This window comes from Tenrec ecaudatus, chromosome 7 (assembly GCF_050624435.1).
Source record: "Tenrec ecaudatus isolate mTenEca1 chromosome 7, mTenEca1.hap1, whole genome shotgun sequence".
In the NCBI taxonomy this organism is placed as follows: domain Eukaryota; kingdom Metazoa; phylum Chordata; class Mammalia; order Afrosoricida; family Tenrecidae; genus Tenrec; species Tenrec ecaudatus.
This window is the reverse complement of record NC_134536.1, coordinates 165,367,481-165,395,150: the sequence shown is the minus strand read 5'-3', so window position 1 is coordinate 165,395,150 and position 27,670 is coordinate 165,367,481. Positions and strand designations below refer to the sequence as shown.

The 27,670-nt window shown below is 57.9% G+C and overlaps 1 protein-coding gene across 2 annotated transcripts in view; it reads right to left on the bottom strand.

The window, feature by feature from the left end:
• Positions 1 to 497: 497 nt before the first annotated feature.
• Positions 498 to 27,670, bottom strand: part of PACSIN1 (protein kinase C and casein kinase substrate in neurons 1) — a 61,695-nt gene continuing 34,522 nt past the window's right edge. Inside the window, exons 1-10 of one of the 2 annotated variants that reach the window (XM_075555494.1) lie at positions 20,113 to 20,310; positions 9,038 to 9,160; positions 7,469 to 7,625; positions 5,999 to 6,234; positions 5,393 to 5,548; positions 5,093 to 5,268; positions 4,660 to 4,780; positions 4,418 to 4,545; positions 3,651 to 3,838; positions 498 to 2,942 (exon numbers count right to left, since the gene is read on the bottom strand). In XM_075555494.1, the coding sequence (XP_075411609.1) occupies positions 2,833 to 2,942; positions 3,651 to 3,838; positions 4,418 to 4,545; positions 4,660 to 4,780; positions 5,093 to 5,268; positions 5,393 to 5,548; positions 5,999 to 6,234; positions 7,469 to 7,625; positions 9,038 to 9,100 (1,335 nt within the window). In that variant the 5' untranslated portion in view covers positions 9,101 to 9,160; positions 20,113 to 20,310 and the 3' untranslated portion in view covers positions 498 to 2,832. Of the gene's footprint in view, positions 2,943 to 3,650; positions 3,839 to 4,417; positions 4,546 to 4,659; positions 4,781 to 5,092; positions 5,269 to 5,392; positions 5,549 to 5,998; positions 6,235 to 7,468; positions 7,626 to 9,037; positions 9,161 to 20,112; positions 20,311 to 27,670 lie in introns of those variants that run through there. The other variant, XM_075555495.1, reaches the window with a different exon arrangement.

Sequence of the window (27,670 nt, the reverse complement as noted above, 5' to 3'; positions counted from 1 at the left end):
CTGGCTGGACAGAGTTGAGAAGTGAGAGGTCTGAGTCCCCTCACTTCTGAAAAGTCTTCCTGGAGGGGCCCTCCCAGCGGTCCCACACAGAAATAGCTCTGAAGGTCAGGCAGGATACTGGAAGGTGTGATATGACACGATATCCCACCCACCCCAGAGCCATCCCTGGGCACCCAGGAACCGTGTACCTCGGTTTTAGAATTTAGCTTCAAGAATTAAAGCTCTTCAGGGGTCAAGTTCACCCTTGAATGTGAGGTGTGAGACCATAGCCGCAGCTCCCCCGACCAGCATGCGTCACTAGCCCCCAGGACACTAGGAAGCCAGAGCCTGGGGCCCCCAAACACAACCCTGTCCCACAGAGACAAGACCCTGCCCCTGGTCACCCAGCCCCTGCCCCTGGTCACCCAGTCCCTCGGCCCCACCGCCCATCCCAGAGAGGCTCCAAAACGTCTAGGGCTGAAAGTGCTTGAGACGCAAGATGACACAGGTCAGCCAGGTTGACACAGTTCCGGATTTTATCCACAGTCATACGATCACAGCTTATATATATATATATTTATATTTATATACTTTTAAATTACACAATCATGTACAAAACAGGTGCACTGCTGAGACTCACAGGTGTCAGGACGAATGGAGTCAGGAAGCCTAGGGGGCGGGCGGCGGGGGGCGGGGCAGCCGCGGCTGCTGGAAGAACCAGGCTGCAGAATGGTGGCTAACTGAGGGCAGAACACATGACTTGCCGACCCCTGCCGGGGCAGGCCCGTGCAGCATCGAGGGGGCGGGCAGGGAGCTAGGGGCAGGCTGAGGGTGCGTCCCCCAGGCTGGGTGCTGAGTGCCTCGACTTCAGCACGGACAGGTGGGGCCGGGCCCCCAGAGCCAAGGGGGTCTTCCAGGGAGACCTGGGGACCCAGACAGGGCCATGGAGGATGCTGCTCAAAGGAGGTGGGGTTTCGAGTCCTGGCCCCAGAGGGCAGCTAGGGGACAGACCTGGGGTCCCGGCAGGGGCCACCATCCCATTCCAGGTCTTGGGAAGCCACTGGCACAGATTAGGGGGGAGCCCAGGCCCCGAGGTGCAGCTGTGCCAGCTTCCTGCCTTTCGAGGGTTGTAGTGAGAAGCCCATGCCCGTCTCGAGGAGAGGCAGAAGTGACTTCGCTTGTAGCGTTGGGAGGGCTGCGAGCTGCCGGAGTCTCACTCCGGCTCTGAGGGCCCAGTGCCCATCTCAGGGTGCAGCAGAGGCTGGGAGAGCACAGGTGGCGGCAAAGGAGCCATCTCGTGCCCACACAGCCATGAGGAAAGCCCCCTTAACTCAGGCTCCTGTCAGGGTCTCCCAGGACCTTCCTGCGCCCACACAAAGCGGGCAGGGTCTAACACTCCTAACAGTGGGCCGTGGGAAGCAGCAGTGGGGGGTGAAAGAGGTCCGAGGGTGACAGAGGGAACTGGGGTACCCGAGACAGAAAAGGGGAGGTGCCTGTGGACCTCAGGCCCAGAAATGGCATCAACCACAAGCAGGAAACCTCAGGCCCTTGTCTCAGGGGCCCCTGGAGCCCCCTCTACCTGAGAGCCACTCTCCACCCCTTTAGGTCTGCTTCCCAAGCCGCCCTGTCCCCAAGGCCTAAGGGGGAGGCTTGCGCCGTGGGTCCCATCCCCACAGGCGCCGCTCCCTGACCTTACATCTTTAACGGAGGCTCAGGCTTGGGGAGCTGGAAGGGCCGCCACAAGGGGGCTGTTGTTCCTGACATGAGGATGACAAGGGAGAAAGACACAGTGATTGTCCTGCTCCTGTGGGCCAGGCCTCCTCCTCCCTGCCACACACGCTTCCTCCAGCGGCTACAGGCCTTGTCCTGATGGTCCCAGGCTGGAAGCTTCGATGGGCCTCACAGTGTCTCTTCAGACAGGCCAGGCAAGGGGAGAAGGGGCTGGGTGGCTAAGGGCCTTGTGGGCCCAAGGCTTGGGCTCACGGAGGCTGGTGCTGTGGGCCTGGGAGGTGGGACGGGGGAAGGGGTACAAGATGTGCTTCTTTTGGGCAATGGGAGGTGGCTGCTACTGTTGCTGGCTATCCCCTGGGCTTTGTGCTCCCCCCACCCCGTTTCTTGCCAGAGGACTTATGCGTGGGGGTGGGCAAGGGCTCTGAAAACTACCGAGAGCTACATCTCTGAGGACGTGTGTGGGCCCCAAATGCTGACAGCTGGAGATAAGGGCCAATCAGGCCTGGAGCTGAGACGGGGCATACCTCACGCTCCTACACCCCAGTGATTGCTATCTCCTCCAGCACACCCCCTTCATGCGTGGGGGGAGGAGGGTACCATGGTGCCTGGGTCACCATGGAGAGGGAAGACAGTGCCCAAGGGAAGGTAGGGCGGCCGACTAGAAACTGGTGCCCCCTCTTTCTGGGACTTTTGAGAGTAGGGTAGTGATGGAGAGGGAACTGGGCAGGCCAGGGAAGGAAGTTAGGAAACTAGGCCCAGAGAAAAGCGGGGTCCAGTGCTGGCAGCCTTGGGAGAGTGGGGTGGGGGAAGCCCACAGGGAGGAGGGTCCAGGAGACATCCCTCAGGGCTCTGGGGCCTCTTTGGTGGGATCTGAGAAACAGATGCCAGGAGTAGTGGCCATGTGCTGAGACCCTCACCTCTCCACCTAAGCCCTACCTCCTACCCTCCAGGCAGCCCTGCAAATGCTTGTCTCTTTGTGTTTTCTTGTTTTGTTCTGACTTTTAAAAAAATAAAAGCTTGATCGGAAAATATGTCTGGAACTCTATGGCTAGGAGAGGGCAACAAGAGTGGAGGGGTGGCGGTGGGCAAGGAGTGGGGGGGAGTGTGGTGGGGGCGGTCCAGCTAGATGGCCTCCACGTAGTTGGCGGGATAGAGGCCCAGCTGCCCGCTGTCCAGCCGCCCGCGGCACCAGCCCTGTTCATCTTCCTCACCCAGTTTGGTGAGCTCGTCTCCTGCGGAGGAAGACAGAAAGCAGAGTTGTCCACACCGCACTCACACTCCCTGCTTTGCGCGCAAGCCCAACAAACAGCCCCAGCCAGGTCCTTACCTTCTCCCCAGCCTCAGTGCTACCCACCCATCCCTGGGGCCCAGGCCAGCCACACAGAGCACCTGGAACTTGGCCCCGCCCATAGAGCGCAGGCCCCGCCTCCAGGTGCCTTTCCTTGGCATCTCTGACCCTTAGGCCCCGCCCCCTGGCAGTGGTTACGCCCACTGGCCCAAGGCCCGCCTCCAAGCTCTCTCAAGGCGATCAAGTCCATTCTGACTCAACAGTGAGCGGCACAGGCCAGGTAGGGTTTCTAAGGCTGCAACTCTACACTCACTCGCTGCCATCCAGGTGATTCACAGCGACCCTATAGGATAGGGCAGAACTGCCCATGTGGGTTTCCGTGACTGTAACAGTTTACGGGAGTAGAAAGCCTCGGCTTTCTCCCTCGGAATGGCTGTTGTTTCGAACTGATGACCTTGCGGCTCACAGCCCAACGCTTAAACCACAAAGCCAAGCTTTGTCTTACTGCGCTCCACCAGGTTGGCCTTCTCCCACCACACACGCTGCGCCCCTGCCCTGCCCACATACCCACTCTAGACCCAGGCCCGGTTCCCCAGCACCCTCGCCCGTACTCGGATTGGCCGCCGGCCGCCCCGCCCCGCCCTGCGCGTACCAGCCTTGAAGCTGAGCTCGTCTTGCTCCTGGCCGTCGTAGTCGTAGAGCGCGCGCACGCGCACGCCCTTGGCTTCATCCTCAAAGGGGTTGGCGCCCCCGTTGGCCTCGTTGCCCCCGAAGGTGTTCCCGCTCTCATCGTCGGACCACTCGGTGGCGTAGGCTTGACCCCTGTCGTAGCTGCTAACACTGAGGCACGTGCAGAGCGAGGACCAGACGTGAAATCAGATCAGACTGCGAACTATAGAGCCCTGGCCCCACCGTGCGGGGACTGTCTGAGTGGGAGGGAGTCGCGAGCCATCAGCACTGTCCGAGGGGGCACTGGAGGGCACTTTGGGGAATACCGGAGCCCTTGTCTGAGAGGGGTAGGGCAGCCTAATGGTTAGGGAGGAGGATTCTGGTGCCAGAGCGCTAGGGCATCTGTTTGGCTGTGAAGCTCATGAACCAACTTATAACCTTGGGCAAGTCACTTACTCTCTCTGGGAGGCATCTCGCCCTCAGTGCCTGGGGATATCCACAGTGCAGATCAGCTCGTGTGCACAGATGCTTACAGCCTAGCACCCTGCGCCTGGCACCCTGCGCCTGGCACCCTGCAGGCTCTGGACAGATCAGCTAGGACTGTCTTCCAGAGGAGCACGTGTTTGCGCTTGCTGTAATTGATGGCCTTGAGCATCTCCGGGGTAAAATTCAGCTGTCCCACTGGGTGGGTCTCTCAGCCCCCAGCCCCAGCCGCCGCCACCCCAAGAAGCCCCAGGATGAGGCACTCACCTGCCACGGTCCCCGGCCTGGGATGTAGATTCCACTGCCCCTGTGGCATTGGTCAGCGTCCCCCCCTCTGCCTTCTTGGGCTGTTTCTCCTTCTTGGCAGTGGTGTGAGGGAGGTCTGGGTTCCACTCCTGCGGTGGCGGGGGGGCGTGGGGAGGCATGGAAGAGCGGTCAGGCTGACCATCTGCTCCTGAGGCTCCTTCCGACCTTTTCAAGCCACCCTCTGCACCTCCACACCCCCTCACCTCAAACTGGGGCCAGTTCATGGGCATGCCAGGGCCGCTGGTGCTTCGGAACCACCTGAGGTCCTCCTGCGCGTCCACACCCCGGATGGCCTGCTCCAGCTCCCGGTAGACGTGGAGGTAGCTGTTGGCAGTGGGCATGGGGGCCCAGATTCATTGTGGCCCTCTCCACATGCTCGGTGCCCATTCAGGGGACCAGCGCAGACCGTTTGCCAACCACCAGTGTAGTCACACCCAGAGATGCCAAGCCTGCACCCTAGCCACTCACTCCCCCATCCTCCAGGCACAAGTTCTTGAGGACCTACTATGTGTCAGCTGCTCCAGACAGCCACCATACCGGGAGCCTCTCCCCTCTCGCCTCCCCTTCCTGGCACGGTGTGCCAGTGTCACCCTCTGCTGGCAGTCGCTGCCCACCACGCCTGCCACGCAGCAGTACCTGCTACTCTCAGCAAGGTTGAGGTGGCGTTTGATGTCCAGCAGCACCTCCTTGAGGAAGACCAACCGCTTCTCCTCGAACTGCTGGCACTGAGCAAACACCTGCTCCATCCCCTCCATGTACTGGGGAGCGGTCTTGCCCACGTCTTCCAGCACCTTCTCGTACTTCTCCTGGGTCTACGGGCACCGAGGGGGAAGGAGTGGGGAGGCTCATGCCCACAGCCCCCAACTGCCCATGTCCACCCCACCCCGCATTCCCCTTCTCCCTCCTCCTGCCGCCCCCCCCCCACCGCCTCCATACCTTCTGTACATCCTGCTTGCACTTATCCACTTTGTCCTGAAGCTTCTTCTGCTGGTCGGGCGTGACCGACTGCTCCGTCTTGCTGTTCATCTCCCTGGTCACGGCAAGCTTCTCCTCTTTGCACGCCAGATGGTAGGCCTTCTTGGCCGTCTCCAGCTGTGAGGATGGGGGGCGCACCAGGGAGCAGGGCTCCCACTAGTGAGCAGGGCGCTTGGCCCCTTCCACCTGCCCACTCCGCCAGGAGCCCAGCTCCTGCTTAACAGGCAGACCATGCTGGCTCTGGGTTGACAGAGCTGTTCCCACCAGTCGGTGGATGCTTCCCTGAGGACAGTGCCTGCTGCCCCCTGTGGACACCTGGCTACGGCCGGGCCCACCCCGACTGTGGATCAGAGGGCCACCTGCCCTCCAACCCCTCTGGGACTTTTCCTGGGAAGGTGCCCTTTCCCCATTGGGTAGCGGCAGCCTCCTCTGTGGGCGTTTCGTTCTGGTGGGCAGTGCTGCTACCCCCCCCACCCCCGGTATGATCTCAGAGTGGCGCAGTGCCTACTCCTGCAGACACCCCGCCCGACACCGGCACCCCTCTGAGCTCAGCGGCCCACCAGGCACCTCCTTCATCTTCTTGGCCCAGGGCTTCTGGGCCTTACGGAAGCCATCCTCAGCCTCCTTGGTCTCCTTGAAGCCGCCCATGATCTGCTTGTGATAGGCGTCCTTCTGCCAGTTCTTGACCTTCTCCAAGTCCTCGTTCAGCAGGTTGTTCTTCACCTCCTGGTGCAGCTCGCTCACCTTGTCGGCCTCCGTCATCATGGCCCCCCAGGCCCGCTCCAGGCTGCCGTACTGCGGGCCTGAGGAGATGGCCACGGGGGCTCCCATCAGCCCCCACCCAGAGGTCCCCTCACGCCTCCTTTCTCTAAGCCTGCCCCTTCTTTCCTTCCGCGGTTCTCCCCACGATGCCCTCAGGTAGGACTGCTGACCACAAGGTCGGGGATTCAAACCCCTCAACCGCCCTTTGGAACAAAGTTGTGGCTGTCTGCTCCTGTAAGAATGTTGTGTAGAGCCTCAGAAACTCTTTATAGGAGCGGGTCTCAACCTGGGGGGGGGGGCGGGGGGCACGGACAACCTTTTGACAGGACTCGCCCGATTCATAGCAGTAGCAAAACGACAGTGATGCAGTAGCAACAACAAAAAATTTTATGGTTGGGGGTGGTCCCCGTCACATGAGGAACTGTATGAAAGGTCACGGCATCAGGAAGGTTGAGAACCACTGCTCTACAAGGTCACTGTGAGTTAGAAATTCACTCAGCCAGGGCTTGGTTCTCTCCATAGCCCGACCCATCCTCCAGAGTCCACCTCCTCCAAGAAGCCCCCCTAACTGCTCTGCTCTTACATACTTCCTCGGGGCCTACTACTCCCCTTCAGCTTCTGGGCTCCACTGGGGGGCAACCTGAACCCCGTGAGCTCTCCAACCCCAGCACAGCACCAGGCAGGCCCAAGGAGCTCCCGGAACAGCAGCTGAACAGAAACACAAACTAACATGACAGATGGCTCCATCCATTCATCTGGGTACTAGACACGTAAATGCCATTCCTGATCCTGGAACACTGGACCAGCCCAAGGCAGAATCTCTCTCTTTCTCTCTCTCTCTCTCTCTCTCTCTCTCTCTCTCTCTCTCTCTCTCTCTCTCTCTCTCTCTCTCTCTCTCTCTCTCTCTCTCTCTCTCTCACACACACACACACATACACACACACCACACACACACACCACACACCACACACACACACCACACACACACACACACACACACACACACACACCACCACAATATGGACTCTGGGTGCCGTGCCGGCACAACTCCTCCTGCACCGTTCTTCCAACTTTTCTCTACGCTTCGACGATTGCCAAATAAAACAGGGCAGCGTTGTGTTTTCCTGACGCTCTAAGAAGTCAGGGTCACAGGTAGGTGGGCCTGGTCTGGGCAGGGGGCACCGACCTGTGCTCACTCTCTCCTTCCCTTGGGCTTCACGGGACCCAGGCTAGGCGGTGGGGGCGGGCGCGCGGGGTGGGCAGGGGGATGCGCACCTTTCTCGATGAGCTGGCGCCAGCGCTTGGCCCAGTCGGTGAGCTGCTGCGCGTACGCCTTCTCGATCTTGGCGCGCTCCTGCACGCAGCTCATCAGGTCGTTGCACAGGCGGTGGCCGTCATCAATGCGCTTCACTGTCCGCTTGTAGTTCCCCACCTGGCGGCCAAGAGCGAGGGCGACTCGACTCCCGCGGGCTCCCGGACCCCTCCCTCCTGGCCGGAAATACACGAGGGCACCTGCAGACCTAGTGGCATCGGGAGCGGGGGGGGGGGGGGGGGGGGGGGGGGGGGGGGGAGGAGAGGGAGGACCGCACTAGGGGACATGGTCAGTGAGGGTGACCCCAGAAGGGCCGTCTATACAAGGTTCCTGCTGCGTCTCAATAGACATTCATTACCATTTGTTTACATAAAAATGTCCCTGTAGCAAGTTAGAACCACAAAAACATGCTTTGGAAGCTCAGATTACTTGCCTCCCTAGATTCACTAGGCTAAAACGCCATGCCCATTTACTCTTTGGGCCTTGGCGAGACTCTTGAGTCAGGGCGGCCACTTAGTGCCCATTCACAAGGCTGCTTCCAGTCACCTGGTTCCCCCCCTCACCCCCCCCCCGTAAGCAGGTCCTGCTGCCTCCCATGCTGCAGGTGTTTTATAGTCACTGATTTTGTCAAACGTCCTAGCGCTTCACCTTAAACGCCGTGGTCCGTAGAAGTTGTGAAGGTATGCCAATGGCTTTTTTTTTGAGAATGAAGTTGCAATTAAGGAGAAACTTTTTTTTAAAGGTTCCGTTACTAATTGTAACTCATAACGTAATTCAAGGTAGAAAGATGTTACAGTACAATTTTGTGGTTAGTATTTGTACAACGAAGTCATAGTACAGTGAAGCAATGTATAGCTATCGTCTTATTCTGTGATTAAACTGATAGTGCACGTGACTGAGGAATCTTTCTGGTCTGGTCTGGGGTGGGGGTGGGTGCCCCGAGTTAATGCACGGGGTGACGTCAGCCCTAGAGCCCCCACTTGCTGACCTCCCTCCCTTCCCGAGGCCCAGCATCCTGCGTCAGACCCTGTCCTAAACACACCCTCATCCCATTTAAATCGAATTCTCTCCCTGCCACAAAATGTGGAAAGATTTTTATTATTTGGACTTGGACTAGAATGAATAATTCATTCTGTTCTTGTGAGTGAAATCTATTATATTTATAGAGAGCCATATACGAGCTGAGTTGAGCGACTTGACATAATATTATGTTTTGTAGACATCTCATTAAACACTTATTAATTTAGGGTTGCCGGTTTTCGTTGGAGGCTTCTAAAGCCAATAGAATCTTGTTTTCTCCTCTGGGGTCTCAAACACTCGGGGAGCTGCCAGGAATGCTGGCTCCTAGCCTTACCTCCAGCTCCCTGTCGTTGCTGTGGGCTCCAGAAACCTCTCCTCTCTGCCTCTCAAGCTCCACCCCCTGCCCCCCACCCTCTGCGGGATCTGACTGTCGGGGTAGATGGGAGCCGGGCCTTCCACGCAGCCAGGTCGTCCGGTCCCCGGGGCCTGGGGCACCTCAGGCAGGGTCTCACCTCCCAAAAGCTGTCAGTGATTTCCTCCGCAGCCAGCGAGCCTTCATCGTAGGAGCCGGACATGGTGTGGCCGTGGCGGCGGCAGGCGTGGGGCTGCGGTCAGCGGGCTCGGCTGCTCATGCGCTAGAAAGAGGAAGGAGGTACCCTGGAGATGAGGGAGGCACCCCGTTCCAGGTCTGCATCCCAAACTGGCCGTGGGGATGAAGGCTCTGTGGGCATGAGTTAACATCAGGATGGGGTCTCCTGCCCTGGCTCACCATCCCCAGGGGAGCCCCAAAATTCACCCCGAGGCATCCCTCCTGCATTTCCCATCTCTCCTTCTCCCCTCCCCACCCCCACCTAAGGCCATAGCCATCCTCATCCTCAAAGAAGCCTGTCCCCACTGACCTAACACCAGAACCCCTGGTGCCTACCACTGTTCTTGCGTTCCTGGGTGCTTAATGCCCACACTGAGAGCCACACGGCCCCTTTGTTTTCTACAAACCTGGGGTTTCCTTCACACACACACACACACACACACACACACACACACACGGCTCCTCGAAGTCAGTGGTCAGGTTCATCTGTGCATGCAGGGTTCCCGGGGCCCAAACCCGGCCAGACCCCTGGGGCTCAGGAACCCAGCTGGTATGCTGCGGAGTCAGTGAGCCCCAGCTGGGGGCTCCTCCCTCAGGACTGCCCACCCTGACCTGGTCAGACGTGGCACCAGGCCCGCGAGCACCTCCTCAGCTTTCCTGTCAATGCAGAACGACAGGCCTCGAGCCCAGACCCTATTCCTGCCTCTCCGACCGGGGCCCAGAGTCCCAAGCTGGCAGCGGGGAACCCTCAGTCTTCTAAGCTGCCGGAAACCTGTGGACGCCCTTATGGGGGCCCCCGTGCCCCATGTGCCAAGCCCCCATTAGCCACTCACAGGTCTCCTGGGAGTGCGGACAGGCAGCTTCCTGGCCCAAGGGCAGACTATCCCTGCGGTCTGCGTGAACGTTTGGCGGCCACTTCTGCCCTGGATCTGTCGTTCGTTAACCATCACATTGTCCAATCTGGGTAACGTGCTGCCCCGGGGCTGGGGTGCGCACGCCTCTCCTCCCCAAGCCAGGCGAGAATGGTTCAGTGGTCAGGGGATAGGATCCAGAAGAGTCTGGGCTAAGCCTGGCCCTACTAGGAGCTGCCAGCTTCCAGCTGCGCCCACTCCTCAGAGCCTGCCTTCCCACTTCCCTGGGCTCCTTCTCAAGGCTGGGGGTCTCTCCCCAGGAAGAATTCAGCATTACCACTTCGCTCCTCTCAAGCACCTAACACAGTTTGGCTCTTTTCCTTTGTTGTTGTTCAGACTCACTGCCACCCTGTGCACACACAACAGAACACAGCCCACTCGGGCCCCATCTTCACAACGGCTGTGCTGTCTGAGCCACTGTCTCAATCCGGCTCCCTCTTTTACTCACTGACCCTCCTTCCCCATCACCACACACGATGTCCTTCTCCAGGAACGGCTCTCTCCTGGTGACATGTCCCTAGGGAAGCCCAACGTGCCCCACACACTCATCTGCAGTGGGGATGAAAGGATTGGGGGGTTGGGGGTGAGGGCCAAGGAATGCCTGGCAAAGAGATGCGTCTTTGAACTTGTTTCTACTTTTGCTAGCACTTTTCCTTTAAAAAGCAGTCCTTGTTTGGTAAACATTTTGAATTTAGATTTGAGGATGCAAAAGACAGGGGATATTTAGTGGACTTTCCACCAAGCTGGGGAAGTATTTCCAGGGTCAAAGCCCCTTCCAGAATCCTGGACGTCACACAGAGCTCTGCTGGCGTGGGTGGGGGTGGGGGGAATATTGCTGTCAGCAGACCGGCAGCACACCCACTGGGAATCCAGGTCGGGCCCCCAGCCCTGTGTCTCACCCATCACAGTGGGGAAGGCACAGGGACACCTCAATGCAGGGAGACTAGCTCTCTTCTCACAGCTGGAAGCACACACCCTCCACGGGGCTACTTCTAGGAATGTGCCCTGCAGCCATGAAGATGGACATGATTATTTACAGTAGCACATCCTTGCAAAAGGCCGGAAACAATTCAAGGCCACGAGGGACTGGTTAAGTCAACGTGTCATCAAAGCAAAACAGTGAGGGCCAGGGCAGTGCGGTTGGAAGGAAAATGACTTGCCGACCTACCTAGGTGCCCTAGTGGCACAGTGGTTACAAATTGGGCTGTTAATCACAAGGTCAGCGGTTTGAAACCACCAGCTACCCTATGGGAGAAAGATGAGGCTTTCTGCTCCCACCTAGCGTTACAGTCTCAGAAGCCCACGGAGCATTTCTACTCTGCTCTGCTGGGTGGCTAGGAGTCAGAATTGAGCTAGAAGTTAGTTATCAGCCCTGGCAGCCAAGGTTCAAACCCACCCACAGCTGAGGGAGAACGGGGCGTGGTGGTCGGCTCATCACTGTGACAGCGGGGGACTAGTCCTCCTCTGACACCTTCGATTCTACCAGCTCAAGGAACACGGGGCAAAATCCATCTCTCTATGCCAAGGGGAACTTCCGAAGTTTGTGAGGAAATCCAGGGGGGACCCATTTTCCCCAGCCGCTTTTGGAAGCCCCCCTCGTATCTACATGTGTGTCTGTCTACTGCTCTTTCGGAAGGCCGCGTGGGGAACTGGGGCTGTGGGGGCTTTCGGGGAGCTGGGTCGGAAGGAGAATCTCCTTTCTGGGTTCCTTTGTGGCTTTCACACGGTACTCTGATGCACACCTTGCATATCTGCCAAACTGTTCGGCTGGCTGCAGAGCCCAGGGAGCTGGGAGTGTGCAGTGGGGACCCAGCATGGCAGCAGGAATGGACCGCACGGTGGAGGCTCAGGACAGTACGGCCTGCTGTGGTCCTGCTGCTGCTGCTGTGGTCAGGAAACGGGTCCTCCAAACTCTCCACTGAAGTAGCATATGCAGTAGAAACCACTCCAGCTTCGGGGGTCCCTGCTTTTCCATCCATATGCTTTGTGACCTTGGGCAAGTCCCACAGCTTCTCTGGGCCTTGCTGTGAGATGGGGATGGGATGAACTGATTTGAAGATTACATGGGGTGATGTCTTGCTCCTGGTAGATTCTAGACTGGACCCTTGTTCAGGGGTGGGTCTGGGCAGACAGGCGGGGAGATCCGGAGCTGAGGCCGGAGCGGAGGAAGTGTCTGAGCCCCCCACCAGTCATAGGCCAGCCTCACTGTCCCATCCTGACCTGGCTTCCTTAGCCCAAACCAGCCTCTCACCCCACCCTGGGGGCACACCTTACTCTGTCCTCCCTGGCTGGCCCGTCACGCTGCGGCCCTGAGTCGGGCTGGGCAGCTGGTGGCTGCTGCTCCTGGTGGACAAGCCTGCCCTGCTCCGAGCCTTCCTCAGACCCAATGGTCCGCTGAGTTCTCCGCTCGGTGGGCACAGCCCATCGAGGTCCCGGAGCCGTCATCACAACTACTAATGATGATGAAGAAGCAAACCAAATGGTTGTGGAATGATTTGAAGAAGGAGAGTGAGAGTGGTCACACCGTTTGAAGAGCGGAACTGACGCCTCAGAATTACTCATCTTGTTATGTCCATTTGCCGATATAGAACAAATAGTTGCAATTGGGGACGGGACTTCAGAAAACAAACACACCAAATGGGTTCCCCTCGAGTCAAATCTGGTTCATGGGGCCCGCAGGTGTATCACCATGGAGCTGTGCCTCCGAGGCTTTCTAAGCACCATCGTTTCCGGTAAGTCGATGGCCAGGCCTTTCTTCTGTGGTCCCTTTGGGTAGATGCAATCACCAGCCTCGTGGTTAATAGCAAGCACTAAGACAGTGGTTTTCAACCTTCCTCATGCCGCGGCCCTTTCATACAGTTCCTCGTGTGGCGGTGACCCCAACCCTAAAGTTATTTTCATTGCTACTTCATCAGTCATTTTGCTTCGGTTATGAATCGGGCGACTCATGTGAGAGGGTCACTGGACTCCCAAAGGGGTCACGACTCACAGTTTGAGAACCACTGCTCTAGGCCGTCCGCATGGCCCAGGTCTTCCAAAAGCGAAGCGCTGACATGGACGGAGCTCTTGCTCAGAGCCCGCTTACTCACAATCATCACCTCTCCCTCACCAGCAGGGAGCCTGTTCTCCACGAGGAGCCCTGGTGGTGCGGTGGGTTAAGCGCAGGGTTGCTAGCCGAAAGGTTGGCTGTGTCAATTTCCCAGCTGCTGGGCTGGTTCAAGATGAGGCTGTCCGCTCCTGTAAAAAGGTCTGGCCTCAGAAATCCTGGGGAGCAGTTCTACTCTGTCCCATAGAGGGCGCTCTGGGTGGGAATGGGCGCCAAGGCAGGAGGCAGGGGGGTTTGGTTTGGACTGTCTGCCTGCACCCGGGAGCCTTGGTGGTGCAGTGGTTATGTGTCAGGCTGTCATCTGCATGGTTGGCAGTTTGAAACCACCAGGAGCTCTGCAGGTGGCTTTCTACTCCCCTATGCAATCACATTCTCGGACCCCATGGAGGGCCCCCTAGTCTTGATGGAAGAGCTCGTCCGGGGGAGCTGCAAGGAGGGGGCCCAGGCAGGGCTCCAGGCCTCAAACCTAGGCGCCTGCTGTCCTTATTGAAGGCTAGCAGATAGAGGGGGTCTAGCTTTGTGAGTGAGACCCTTAGGCACGGATTCGCTCACAGCAGCTGTGTGAGGTACGGACTGTGACTACTCAGCTTTGCCGCAGGAGAAACAGAGTCGCAGGGCCGTGAAGTCACCTGCTGGCAGTGGCTAGGAACAGGGGTGGCTGGAGGTGAAGCCCACTGCTCACCACGGAGACACTGTCAGCACAGCATTCTGGCTACCACTGGTTAGCAGTGACTGAGTGCCTTCCTGCACCGGACACGATAGGACACAGCCCTGGGGGCGCTGCATGGTCCCCTCAGGGAAGCGGTGCCGCAGGCAGTCCAGTCCCTGCTGCCTGGGCCCCCTCTGAGCCCACCTCCCAAGGGCCCTGAAGGGAAAGAAGGAGGAGCCACGGTGCAGGGAAGAAGATGGGGGAGGAGAAAGACAGGGTAGCTCCAGTGTTTACTGAGCACCTACTACGGGACAGGTCCTTGCCCCCAGGACCTCAGTTTGGGTCTCAAAACAAACCCCAGAGAGAGGGCTTGGTTTCCCACTTTATACCAGCAGGTGTGAGCAAAGACAGACTCGGGAGGTAAATGGGTGATCAAGGTCACCAGCTTGTGGTGCCAGAGTTCGGATTTGACCCTGGAGGTGTGTCGCATAGGGCAGGGGTCTAACACAGACTAGAGACAGACAAAACTGAAGCTCACTGCCATCAAGTCCATGCTGACTCACAGCAACCCGATAGGAAGGGGTAGAACTGCCCCTGGGAGTTTTGGGGCGTCGTTGATGGGCGTAGAAAGCCCCTCTCTAACCACTGCACCACCACGGCTCCTAGACAGCCTGGGCTCAAATTCTGACTCTGTATCCCTAGGCTGTGTGACCTTGGGCAGGTCATTTCTTCTCCCTGGGCCTCAGTACCCTCATCTGTACAATGGGCGGCTGTAAGGGTGACCCGAGTCGTTAGGTTTGGGGTCACTGGACAGTACTCTGGATCGTGAGCCATCCACAACACCAGCCACTGGTAGGGCCCATTCTTTTGGGGAAGCCAGAAAAGGGGGGGGTGGGTGAGCACAGGGCTAGGGCTTCATGGGCTACGGTCTTCCAATCACCCGTTCCGCTCCAATGTCTTGAACCCCTTTCCCACCCCCAGCACCCCACTTCTCTATACTCTGTCCCACCGGCACGCTCTCGACAACAGAACAGCCACGGGCTTAGCGCTTTCTTCGCTGTGAGGGCAGTGGCTGCTGTCTGCCTGGCCCTGCTGCATTCCAAGTGTCCGCAGCAGGACTTGACGCATGGGAGGTGTGTAAGACATGTTTGTTGAATTAATACATAAATGCCCCAATCCTTCTAGCACATTCGCTCCATGAATAGCAAAAACGGGCCCTCCATCAGTAGTCGCTTCAGGGCGCGACATCAATACCCCGGCTTCCTGGCAGCCTCGAGTGCTTCCGGGTAGAGCTGAGCCTGGGTCCCCAGTGGCCGGGACCCTTCAGAAGTAGGTTGCCAGGCCTTTCTTCCCAGGTGCTTATGGGCAGAGCCACACCCTCACCCTTCTGGTTGCTAGTGGGAGTGTTTAACTTCCAGAGACACCCAGGACACGAGACTTGGCAGCATCGAGTCAATTTCAACTCACAGCAACCTTGCCTCGGGGTTCAGAGGCTGTACGTACATCTCTGTAGGCGTAGGCACCCTCCTCTCTCTTCCGGGGAGCCGTCCAGTGATTACCTGACAGCACCCCCAGGGAGCGTCCCCGGCAGAAACACAGGAGGTGCTCAACAAGTCCACCATGACACTGCCTCTGCTCCAGGTCCCCTGTCTCCTTCCCAAATCTCCCATGACAATGCTGCCTTCAGGATGGGACCGCGCCCTCCGGGAGCCTTCAGCTCACAGAAGGATGCGGTACCGAAAGCTAATCAAAGCCTCATCTCTCTGCTCCAGCTCTTGTCTAAAAATGCCTACTTACCACTTGACCTCAGCAGCGGCCTGGTCCTCTGACCCTTTCTCCCTTTGTCTCCAGCCCTGTCCCTAGACACTGACCGCTGGCCCCGCCAGGACTCAACCTCACCTCTGCAGGACTGGGTGGCCCTCCTCACCCTCTCCCCCTTCTCCATGCACCCCCTCCTGTCCCTCCTTCCAGGCCAGGCCCACTCTCTACAGTAGAGTCACCATCATCCCCCCACCCCACTAACCCTTAGCACTCCCAGCCCCCAGGCCCGGTGGACAAGACCACCCACGAGCCTCTAAGACTGTCCCAGGTTGCTAACCAAAGAGGTGGTAGTTTGAACCTAAAAGATTGACAGCCTGGGAAACCCTATGGGCAGTCTCCTCTGGTTTTGAACCTTCCTGAATCGGGGGACCCCTGTGAAAGAGTCGGTCCACCCCCAAAGGGGTCGCAACCCACAGGTTGAGAGCTGTTGGTCTACAGGGTCACGATGAGTCGGAGTCATCTCACGGGTAGTTTGGGTTTTAATTTTCTTTCTTTTTTAATCGTTTTATTGGGGGCTCGTACAGCTCTTATCACAATCCATCCATCCATCGTCTCAAGCACATTTGTACATAGGTTGCCATCATCATTTTCAAAACACTTTCTTTCTATTTGAGTCCTTGGTATCAGCTCATTTTCCCCCTCCTTCCCTCATGAACTCTTGATAATTTAGAAATTATTATTTTTTCATGTCTTACACTGACTGCTGTCTCCCTTCACCCACTTTTCTGTTGTCTCTCCCCGTAGGAAGGGGTTATATATTGATCACTGTGATCGATTCCCCCTTTCTCCCTCCACCTTCCCCTTCCCCTCCTGGTATCACTACTTTCATGATTGGTCCTGAGGGGTTTATCTGTCCTGGATTCCCTGTGTTTCCAGCTCTGATCTGCACCCGTGTACAGCACTGATGAAACATACAACTTTCCTCTAGTTCTTCAATGCTAACCCCACTACCCCTGTCATGACCCCAATTCTACCTTGCAAATCCAGCTAGACCAGAGTCTGGGTTTTTCTGTCGGGGCGGGTATATCTCAGGGCAGGAAGGACAGAGGCGGGTGCATGGGTCCTCATTAAGGGGCAGCAAGCAGGGAGGGGCAGGAATCTGGACTGGAGGATGCTGCTTTAACAGGGTGGTCAGGGAAGGCTGCTCAGAGGAGCAGGGGGCCTCTGGGGCTTGGGCAGGGGAAGGAGGAGAGGTAGCACTCTCCTGGGGACCAGCAGTGCTGGGCTGGGGGATGGGAATGTGCCCCAACCCTCGCCATTCCCCCACCCCTGCAGGACCTTGTGACTTCCACATGTCACCAGCTAGGTCTCTCAACCCATCAGTGCAGGCCGCAAAGGGAGCAGCCCGGGGTGCCTGGGAGTCAGCAGCCCCCGAGAACAGCCCTCCACCACAACAGATAGACGCTGGGGTACAGCTCCGTCATCTCCATCACCTCTCTGGTGAGCCAGCTGGCGTTGTCCCCAGCACGATGGGGGTCCCCTGTTGTCTATGGCTCTATAGCTGGCTACGCACCAAAGTACCAAAGCAACCACTACCATCCAGTTAACTCCAACAGCCTCCCGGTTCTCCCGCGGTGTGGCTGGTGGATCTGAACTGCCAACGTTGTTGTTCCCAGTCCAACAGTTCGCCCACAGTGCCGCAGGGCTCCTTCAGCTGGCCAGACACACTCCCTTTACTGGCTGCCTTCCCCGCCCTGCCTCCCTTCCCCACTCTCCTAGCAGAGTTCTCAGGGACCTGCGCCTGCTCACTTCCCAGTCTCAGTGCCTGCTCCCGGGAAGGCCATACGGAGCCACCACTCCAGACTGGGAGGCCAGAGAGGGAGCTGGTTGGGGAGACAGATTCCCCCTGTCCTTTCTGCTCTGGATACCACTCTCTCCTAGAGACTGGCTGGTCCTCACTCAGTGGGCTCCCCTGTGAGGCAAGCAGAGAACACTCTTGGCAGCCAACCGAAAGGTCAGCTGGAGGGTTAAGTCTACCCAGAGGTGCCTCTGAAGAAAGGCCTGGCAATCCACTTCTCAACAATCAGCCGTTGGAAACATAGGGAGCACAGCCCACACGACACTCGTGGGGTTGCCAGGAGATGGACCTGTTGGTGCGTGAGAGCTGGACCCATGTCATCCCTTCTCTGTGGCCCACGCGCCTGGGATATCCATCCACAGGATGCTTGCCTGATGGGACAGCCCTCCAGTGGCACTGAGGGGCAATGGGTCCAGCTGTGCAGAGCGGCTCTGGCCAAGGCTGAGAGTGGAGAGAGCCAAAAGGCCTGGGTTCCGTTGAGACAGGAAGCTCTGCCCAACAGATGCCCCTGAGACAACAAGAGTGCGCGGAATCACAGCTCACCCCTCCCTCCCCACTTTCAGCACCAAGCTGAGGGCCTGTTACTGGATTGGAGAATTCGGGCTTTCAACTGCAGCCCTGGACCACAGCAGTGAACAAGCAGCAGGTACCATGTCCTCCTGGAGCTGACGTGCGTTCTAGACGGGTCGCAAAAACAAACAAGCTAGCTAGACACACTGCTATCAAGCCGGGTCCAACTCCTAAGTCGGAGAGAATGGAGTGCCCTGGTGGGGAGCAGACAGCCTCATCCTTCTCTCTCGGCGCAGCTGATGGGTTTGAACCTCCAACCTAGAGTTAGCAGCCCAGTGCCTAACCCACTGTGCCACCAAGGTTCCTTCTAGCGGGGTTAGACAAAAGGCAAGATAGATAAGTGGATGATAGAGTGTTAGAATGTGAGGGACCACAGGAACATCAGTCAGAGAGGGGGAGGGGAAAGGAGGGTTGGTGCTGGGCTGGGCATGTTGCTACTTTAAACTCCTTAAACAAGTCATACCTGGGAGGGAGCCTCCTGGCAGAGGAAACAGTCAGTGCAAAGGCCCTGAGGCTGAGGGCTGCTGCCCTGTCTGAGGACCCAACAGAGGGCTGTATAGCTGAAGGGAGAAGAGTGGGCCCTCAGGGAGGTGCAGGGGAATAGACAAGTGACATGGGCCTTGACAGTCAGAAAGAGTCCTCGGAGGGTCAAGGAGAACCCCAGGGACCAAGCAGGGAGGAGTCTCAGGGCAGTCTCAGGGGGGAGGGGGGAGGGGCTGCTTTGGGGAAGCTAGGAGCTCCATTTTGGAGAGTCCCAGCCTTTTAGGAGTCACATGGAGATGTCCCCTTCACGCTCCCCCTGGACTGGGGGCCTGGGATCGGCTGAATGAAATCATTCTTCCAGCCCTCAGCCTCTACGTGCTCCTGGGGGCATTCTGTAGGGAGGCATGGACCACTCACTGACCCGGGACTCAACCTGGCCTCCAGACAGGTGCCTAGGGCAGGGGAGAGGGAGAGGAGAGACAGAGCTGATGGAGACCAGGGAGGAGCAGGGCAGACACAGAATGAAAGGGGGAGGGGGGGTTGACTTAAAGTAGAGCCAGGGGAAGGGGGACAAGGGCCAGGGAGGAGCCCCTCCCAGCATCCAGCATTTGCTAGAAGACCCTGTGCTGGCTGCGGGGGAGAGGGTGACCAGTGACTGATGGAGGTGGGACAGGGCAAATGTTGGTGCCAGCCCCCAGGCCTTGGTGAGAAGAGGACCTCCTGCCCCCCCACCTATCTCCCCCCTCCTCCCCCTCCCCCACCTTCACCCCAGCCTGAGAAAGAGAGACCAGCCCCTGGTCCAAGGCACACAGGGAAGAGGTGATGGGGATCTGAGAAATTGTGTGTGGGCTGCCAGTTCCAGGGTTAGAGCCACAGGGACACCCTGCTCCCGTAAACCTGGAGAGAGACCTATCCTCTCACCTCTGGGGCCAGGCCAGGCCTCGACCTCCATCAGGGGCAAACCTGGGGCGGGCGCACCCACGAACCACAGCCTGCTGCTGTTTCCTCCTGGCCCCTCCTCCCTGTGCCCCACAAGGCAGGGCGCCCCAGTTCCTCCCAAGCGCCCCAACCCCACCCCCTCCCAACAGCGGCAGCGCCTCCGCAGTGCCCGCTGCCCGCACCCCGGCAGGCAGCAGAGTCAGGCCCAGGAGCAATGCAGCACAGGGACAGAGGGAGGAGGGAGGGCCACCGCACCCCGCCAGATCCGGAGCCTTCTCCCCTGGACCATGGGGGCTGAGGACGGGGGTCCTTTGGAAGACTTCAGCGAGAGAAGAGGGGGAGGACCTGAACCTGGGGTAAGGGGAGAGAGATGCCTCTCTCTGACCAGGGCTCTATACACGGAGGCTGCGGGGAAGGGGGGGGGGACACACAGGAGACACCCACCTTCTTCCAGCCTTCCTCCTTCTCTCTAGCCTTAGCTTGGTAGGGGCAGCGGGTACCTGGAGGCCCCAGCCCCCTTGGCCCACTCCCAGAGCGCAGGGGCGTCGCACCTGTGGCAGCAGTGGGAGGAGAGGGCGCAGGGGGTCCGCTGGGATGCAGACCCTGTCCTACTCTGGCCCGCTGGCCCAGGCCCTCAGGTCTGTACAGGTTAATGGGGCGGGGCTGCAAGAGTGGCAGCCCCTGGTCCCCGGCTTCAGCTACCCCCATGGGAGATGCCTACCTGGGCCTGTCTGGGCACCAAGCTGGTGGCAGGTAGGAGCTCACTGCCCCCGCTGGGCCAGGCCAGGGTCGGAGGGACTGGCTGTCCTCCGTGGTGGCAGGAGCGACGGGGGGCCTGGCGCCCAGGCCCTAGGCTTTGACCTCTTGGGCTCCCTCCACCGTTCGCTGGCTCAGGCGGCGGCGGCGGCGGCAGCGCCAGAATGCCAGGAGCAGCTCCCCGCCTCCCCCCCACCCCGCCCGCCTCCTCCCCTGCCTCCTCCCCGCTCCCTCCCCTCGGCCCGCCTCCTTCTCCAGCCACCCACCTCCGTCTGCTCGTTTCTATGGCAACCGGGCTATGCTCCGCTCAGACAGTCTCCCTCCGGAGTACGCAGAGGGGCTCACGCGTTCTCCGTGGACCTGGCGCCGGCATGGGTGTGCACACATCACATGCACAGAGATGCTGGTGGGCACACAGGCTCAGGGCCCGATCGCCCGCCTACCCACGATCCAGCCTGTCCAGGCACCTCCCTTTCCAGCCCCTTCCCGCAGGTCCATCTCATCCGCCACGCCACGCCACTCGGTTGTGAGGCAGCTGTGGATTCAGCCATTCGTTGTCTCCTCATTGGTCAAATTTGTGTCGGGAGGCTTTCCTGAGGATCACACCTGTCATCTCCACATCTTAACCAGGTTCCACGTCCCCATTTTACAGATCGGAAGCGGAGGCCCACAGGAGTAACACGATCCATCTGAGCAGAGCAGGGCTCATGGGCTAGTTTTAGGCAGCGAGGCCTCTTGGTGCCCAATTCTGGTGCCTTCCCACGCACCCAGGCTGGCACGCATGTGCACCCCAACCACACACATACCAGCATGCACCTGCACACTTGCATTTCCACAAGGCGTGTATCTACTGATACATGTCTGTGTACATGTCAGTGACACGCATGCGCATGCTAGCTGTATAAGCAATCTCAATGTAGACACATCTTTAAGACATAGGCACACGCACCGGCCTGGATACAGAACATGCCACACACAAGCCCTTCTTAGACAAAATCACAGCTCCCAAGCCCACAGTCTCTGAGGAGGGGCTCAATGACAGGAGAAAAAATGTTGCTCCCAGGGGACTGAACCATGAGCAGCCTCGCCAAGACAGGATTTGACTGTCAGCTCTGCCCACCAGGGATCTGCCCAGGGCAGTGTCTCTGCAGCTGGCGGGCGGGTGAGTGCACAGAGGCCCACCCACCTCCTCCACTCTGCCTCCCCTCAATCTGGGGATCCTCTGGCACTTAGAGGGGCACTTAGGGGGTCCCCCTTGGTCTAGGTGAAGGGGTAGGAAACTTTTTTCTGCCAAGGGCCATTTGGATATTTATAACATCAGTCACAAGTCAAATATTTTATTAAATCATCCCTAATGTGACGGCTAGGAGCCCTGGTGGCATAGTGTGGCTGCTACCCCAAGGTGAGCAGTTCAAAACCACCGCCTGCTCCACAAGAGGAAGAGGAGGCTTTCTACTCCCATAAAGATTCACAGCCGTGGAAACCCACAGGGGCAGGTCTCCCCTGTCAGATAGGGTGGCCGTCAGTCGGACTCAATGTGATGGCAGTGGGCGAGTTTAACACGTTGGCTGGACTGCTTCTCCTGGGTGGGGCCGGTATGGTGGCTTTACAGCCTGCGGCCAGCGGTTCCTCGCCCCTGGTCTAGGCCTCTTGCCCGTCCGCACCCACCTCCTACCGGGTGATGGCCCATTCCTGGCTCTTGGAGTTTGGACCAGAATAAATTACTGGTAATGCCCCGGAGCTGCTTTTGACTCATCTGGGCCCGTGTGGCAGTGCAGCCCTGCCCGGTAGGGTTTTCAGGAAGCAGATCAAGACGTTCTCCCTTGTGCCCCCTCGAACCTCACCCTCCTGCCAACACCCGGCAGGACAGGCTAGACCCGTCCCGGTGGGTTTCCGAGACTGTAATTCTTCATGGGAGCAGCAGTCCTCCTCTTTCTCCTGTGGAGTGGAATTGCTGACCTTTCGGTGAGCAGCCCAACAAGTCACCGCTACGCCAGCGGGGCTGCCCATCTTCAGTTTGCCAGCAGAGCGTTTCACCGCTGGACCACCAGGGCTCCTTGGAAGTCAGTCCCTTTAAATGCCTCACTACATAGGTTCCCTGTATCAGTATTACAGAGAGAGTCCTGTCCTCCTTAGAGGATATTTTGGATATCAGTCCACTCTGCCACCCTAAGGAAGGACAATATACAGCAGGGATGGGGGGGCCTGAGCCCCCAGAACATGCTGTCCCCAGCCCCCGTACTACTAGAAGACCTCAGGCAGGGGTCACTGCACCCCTGCGCCTTAGGGGCCTCTTGGGACCCCCTCCCACACCCTAGAGAGAATGGCTCCGGCTGAAGAGAACACATCGGAAAGTTGAACCTGTTAATAATGGTCTCATCCGTACTTCATCACATCTAATTGGTCTCGATCACCAATTAAACTAATCAAGACATGGTATGAAACATCCCGATATCAGATGTGACAATGTGAGGGTGGGGTGGGGTGGGTGGGGTGGGCATCTTGGAATAGAAGAAAAGGGGCACTTCACTCCTACAGCAGATATGGACAAGGTGTCTGCACATGTCTGAGGGGCTGGGAAACCCCCCTGAGACCAGCAGAGCAAGTCCCGGGGCTTACTGAGCCCCCGACCCTGCTCTCCGGCTCCCTGCAGCAGCTCCAGCGGTCACAGCAGCCAGAATGACCAGTTAGAAAATGGAGGCGCTCAGAGATGAAATCGCCCAAGAGGACAGAAAGCTGAGTTTCTCAAATGCTCCACACGGGTCATTCCCAAGAGGATCTGACTGGGAAGCAGGGCAACAGGCACCGGGCTTCTAGACGTTTCGTGGCAAAGTTGGCTTCTTCTCATCTTCAGATCATGGCAGGAGTACATGCATAGTGCCGGTCAGGTCAGGTGGTGGACACAGAGGAGGCCCCCTCCCCCGCAGGATCGACCTCCAAGCTGGAGGCCAGCCTGACCTTCTTCAGGCCAGAAGCCTGGTGTGGGCTGCCCCCAGACTTGGGGGTCCTGGGTAGAGAGTCGGGTAGGAGCCAGGATGCGGGGAGTGGGGGTGCCTGGCACCTAAGAGCAGAGGCTCCTGGGATATTGAGGTGGCCTCAGCAGGGGGCGGAGAGGGATTGAGTTCCCAGGCTCTGTAAGCAGAGCCCCCTGCCCGCCCGCGGGCCCCCAGCCCCAGATCATCTTTCTCCTAAAGAACTGGCTGCATTGCTGATAGTCCAGGGACACCCAAGCCAGCCGCCCCCACCCTCTGTCATCCTGATCTGGCCCCATCTGCTGCTGGTGGACTCCTGAGTCCTGCCTTCCCACACTCACAGGTCTCAGACATGCCCTGTGGGTGAAGTGACCCCCTGGGTCACCCCCCTCCCACCCCCCTCCTTCTTCAGCCTGGAGAGCATCTGCTGCCACCCCACATCCATTGTTAGCCTGACCCAGGCCCATCTGCTTCCTGGAAGGCCCCCCCCCAGAGTCGCCCACCTGCAGGCCTCTGCACCCCCATCTGCAGATCACAGAGCCTGTCTTCACACACACACACACACACACACACACACACACACACTTTATCCAAGCTCAGGTCCCACAGGCAGAAGCTTCCTACAACCCAGGAAAGGGGTGTCACCCAGGCCACAGAGCAGCCACCTTCCTCTCCGCAGGAAAAGCCAATGCCTTCTGTCAGCCCCTCTGCACCCAGCCCCCAAAGCTTTCAGTGCCCCCCTCCCCCACTTAGCAGTTATCCCACGTGTTCTCCATGGCCAGAGCAAATGCAATCAGGGCTTATTAGCTGCTGCTTTGCATCTCATCTGCATAACGTGCCCGTGAATGCTAAAATGCCCAGAATCCCACAGACCCCTGAAAGGGCTGGCAGAGTTGGCCAACTCTGGAGAAATAAAATGGATACCGCTCCGTGATGACCCTGTAGGGGGAGCCAGGCCTGTGAGTGGGCACTGGGATGGGGGTAGAGGGAGGGGGGAGAGGGAGGAATCAGCAGCTACAACTTCAAGCTTCTGACCCTGAAAGCAGCCGGGAGGCAGAGCCAGGCTGCTTGCTGAGCGCGTGCTAAGGAAGCCAGGCACTGGGCTGGGCTTGCACCTTCGCTCCCTTGTTATTCACAGGAGCCACTTCATAAAGGCAGAGACCAAGGCTCAGAGAGGTGGAAGCCTCGCCACTCACAGGGAGGCCCATGGACCAGCAGCTTCAGTGTCACCTAGGGGTGGTAAAGACGCAGGATCTCAGGTCCCGCTGCCGGCTTCCTGGATCAGAACCTGCGTTCTAACAAGCTCCAAGGAGCTCAGCGTGTGAGAAGACCTGAGCTCAGGGACTGGTCCCATCTAATGCACAGCTGGAAGACGAAGCAATCGAGGAGACCACATCCCATGCGAGTGTCTCCAACACCTTTGTGGGTTCCTGAGCACCTACTGTATGCAGCACGGCTCTAGGAACTGGGACCTGTCAGGGTCCAGACTGACAACCTCATGGCCTCATGGTGTTTCAAGCTTTTATTGTATTACAGATGATGTAATAATACATATAATCAATGTGATTTCAAAGAGCAGTGGATGCCATCAAGGAAAATAATATGGGGTAAGGAGAAGCAGAGGGTGAGTGGGTGCCATGTCAAAATCACCTCTGGAGAGGTGATATTTGAACAGAGATCTAAGTAAAAGGCCAGATGGAAGGGTCTGACAATTGGAGAGAGAGTGGGTCGGGCAGAACTAACAATAAAGATAAAAGCCCAGAGGGAGGAGTAAGCGAGGCACATTGGAGGCACCCCAAGATGGAAAGAATGTATTTGATGCAAGGTGGGTGGGTGGATGGATGGACAAACAGATGAGTGTATAGGATGGATGGATGGATGGATGGATGGATGGATGGATGGATGGAGAAGTGGATGAATGTATATGATGGTTGAATGGATAGACAAATAGATGAATGTATATGATAAATGAATGGGAAAATTGATGAATGTATATGATGGGTGGATGACAGATGGACAAGTAGATGAATGTATATGATGGGTGATGGATGGACAAGTGCATGAATGTATATGATGGATGATGGATGGATGGATGGATGGACAAGTGGATGAATGTATATGATGGGTGATGGATGGACAAGTGCATGAATGTATATGATGGATGATGGATGGATGAATGGATGAATGGATGGATGGATGGATGGAAGGATGGATGGGCAAATGGATGAATGTATATGATGGATGGATGGACAAGTGGATGAATGGATGGACAGTAGGTAGAGTATATACAACAGAGAGTCAAGGGCTAGACTTGTCAGGACTTGCAGGCCCCAGGGAGGACTGTGGGGTCTCTGTGTCTGAAGGAGAAAGGGAGTCTTGGCAGTGCATCCATTCAGTGCTCAGCCAGTGATCAAAGAGTTGGCAGTTCGCATCTACCCACCGGCACTGGGGGACAAAGAGCTGACTTCCTGCTTGGCCAAGAGACCCCTACAGGGCAGCTCTCCTTGGCACAAGAGGCCTCCTGAGTTGGAACCAACTTGATGGCACCCACGATGATCCTTGAGAAAGCACTCGGTGTCTCGGAGCCCAGGAAGGGCGGTGGCAGCTCTGTCTGGAGAAGCAACGGAGGGGTAAGGACGGACGCGAGGAGACCCGTGGAGAGGCTGTTGTAACAGTTACCCCGTGACCACTGAGGCGCACAGCCGAGGATGTTTGTGGCAGCTTTGCTCATAACGAAGAGCAAGCCGTGGCTGCGCACTGGGCTGCAGCCAAAACCAGGTCAGCCGTTCGAAGCCACCAGCCTCTCCATGGAAGAAAGAGGAGGCTTTCTACCCCCATCAAGAGCTCATCTTGGAAACCCACAGGGGCAGTTCTACCCTGTCCCAGAGGGTCACGAAGAGCCAGCACTGACTTGACGGCAGTGAGTTTGCACACACTAACTCCGACCCAAGTGCCCACACAGAGGATGTGGAAGCGTATCGCATATCGCAGGGATTTGCTCTCCTTGCTGTGTCGAAGTCTGTTGTGTGGTGAGTTCAGCCCACACTATATTCATCCCACTATACACAGCCACAGGGGCCTCTGGTGGTGCTATGGAGTAGGTGCTGGACTGCTAACCTCAAGGTCAGCGGTTCAAACCCACCAGACACTCAGGGGGGAAAAGACGAGGCTCTCTGCACCTGCAAAGATTGACAACCTCGGAAGCCCTCTCTAGGGTTGCTATGGTCACCTGCTTTGCAGGGTGGGGGGGTGGTCATTGCTCAGATACCGCCGCATGGAGAGATCGCAAGACATCCTCTGAGCAACAGCGGCAAAAAGCACACAGAGTATGCCGACATCCCTGGATCGGACGGCAGCCCCGGGTCTGTTTCCAGGCCTATGCCACAGACCCACTTCTCCTTAGTCCTCCCGCCACATACGGCTAAAACCCTTGGACATTATGTAAAACAAATCTCAAATGAGTTTTAAAGGTGGAGAGACGCTGCCCAACTGGCTCGGACCCTCAGAGCTGAGGCATGGCAGGGCAGTGAGTCCCCCGGGTTTTCTTTTTCCCAATACACCCCAGACTCATCGCGACAATGTGGGACAGGCTAGGACTGCCCCTGTGGGTTTCCAAGACTGTACCTCTTTACAAGCGTAGAAAGTCTGGTCTTTCTCCCTCGGAGTGGCTGGTGGTTTCGAACTTCTGACCTTGTAGTTAGCAGCCCAGTGCTTAACCACCACGCCACCCTGGGAGCAGGAGAAGTCAGCATGGACTAACGCAGCTCCAAGACAAGCCTGTTCTCTCCAGCCGAAGGCCTGGGGCAGCAAGGCGAACAAGACACGCTTCTAGACAGTAACCATTCTGCTCTAGCCAGACGCCATGGGGAAACTGCAGCCTAATGGCTGAGTGGAAAGCCTGTCCTGTCTGTCACAGGGCACTCACGGCCCACGGCTGGAGGGCTATCAGAGAGCACGTGAGAAACTGGAGTGCTCATCCCCTCAGGTGGTGCTGAGCCGGGCACTGATGCATCAGAGAAGACCATGCAGAAAGTCTGAACTCCCATCTCTACCCAGCAGCCACCACGCACCCCTCCCATTCTGTGCTGGGCTGGTGCCTGGGGAGGCCTGCTGCAGAGGGCGGACCCTCACCGCCACCCCCAGTGAGGTCACCCACCCTGGGGTCCCTCGGGTGGATACTAATTTCTCTATAATCGTTGTCCTCACAAGGAGCGACTCGGAGACGGGGGGGGGGCAGCAATATGAAGTTGGGGATGAGACTGCAGTGGCAACGCCACAGACCATGGCAACGCGAGGACCACCACAAGCCAGTCACGCACACTGCTAGCCTCGGCAGCGGCGAGATGCTGCATCTGTGCTGCTTTAAGCCACTCATGTGTCCATCATGTCACAGCAGCCCTGGGGCGCCAGCACCGTGGGGGCCTGGACTGCCACACCTACTTGCCAGTGACAAGGCCCAGTGTAAGAGCATGCTAAAACAGAAGGTTTCGATGAGATCCAGAGCCTTATAGCGCAATACTCCAAATGTCCAGAATATGATTGATAGATCGA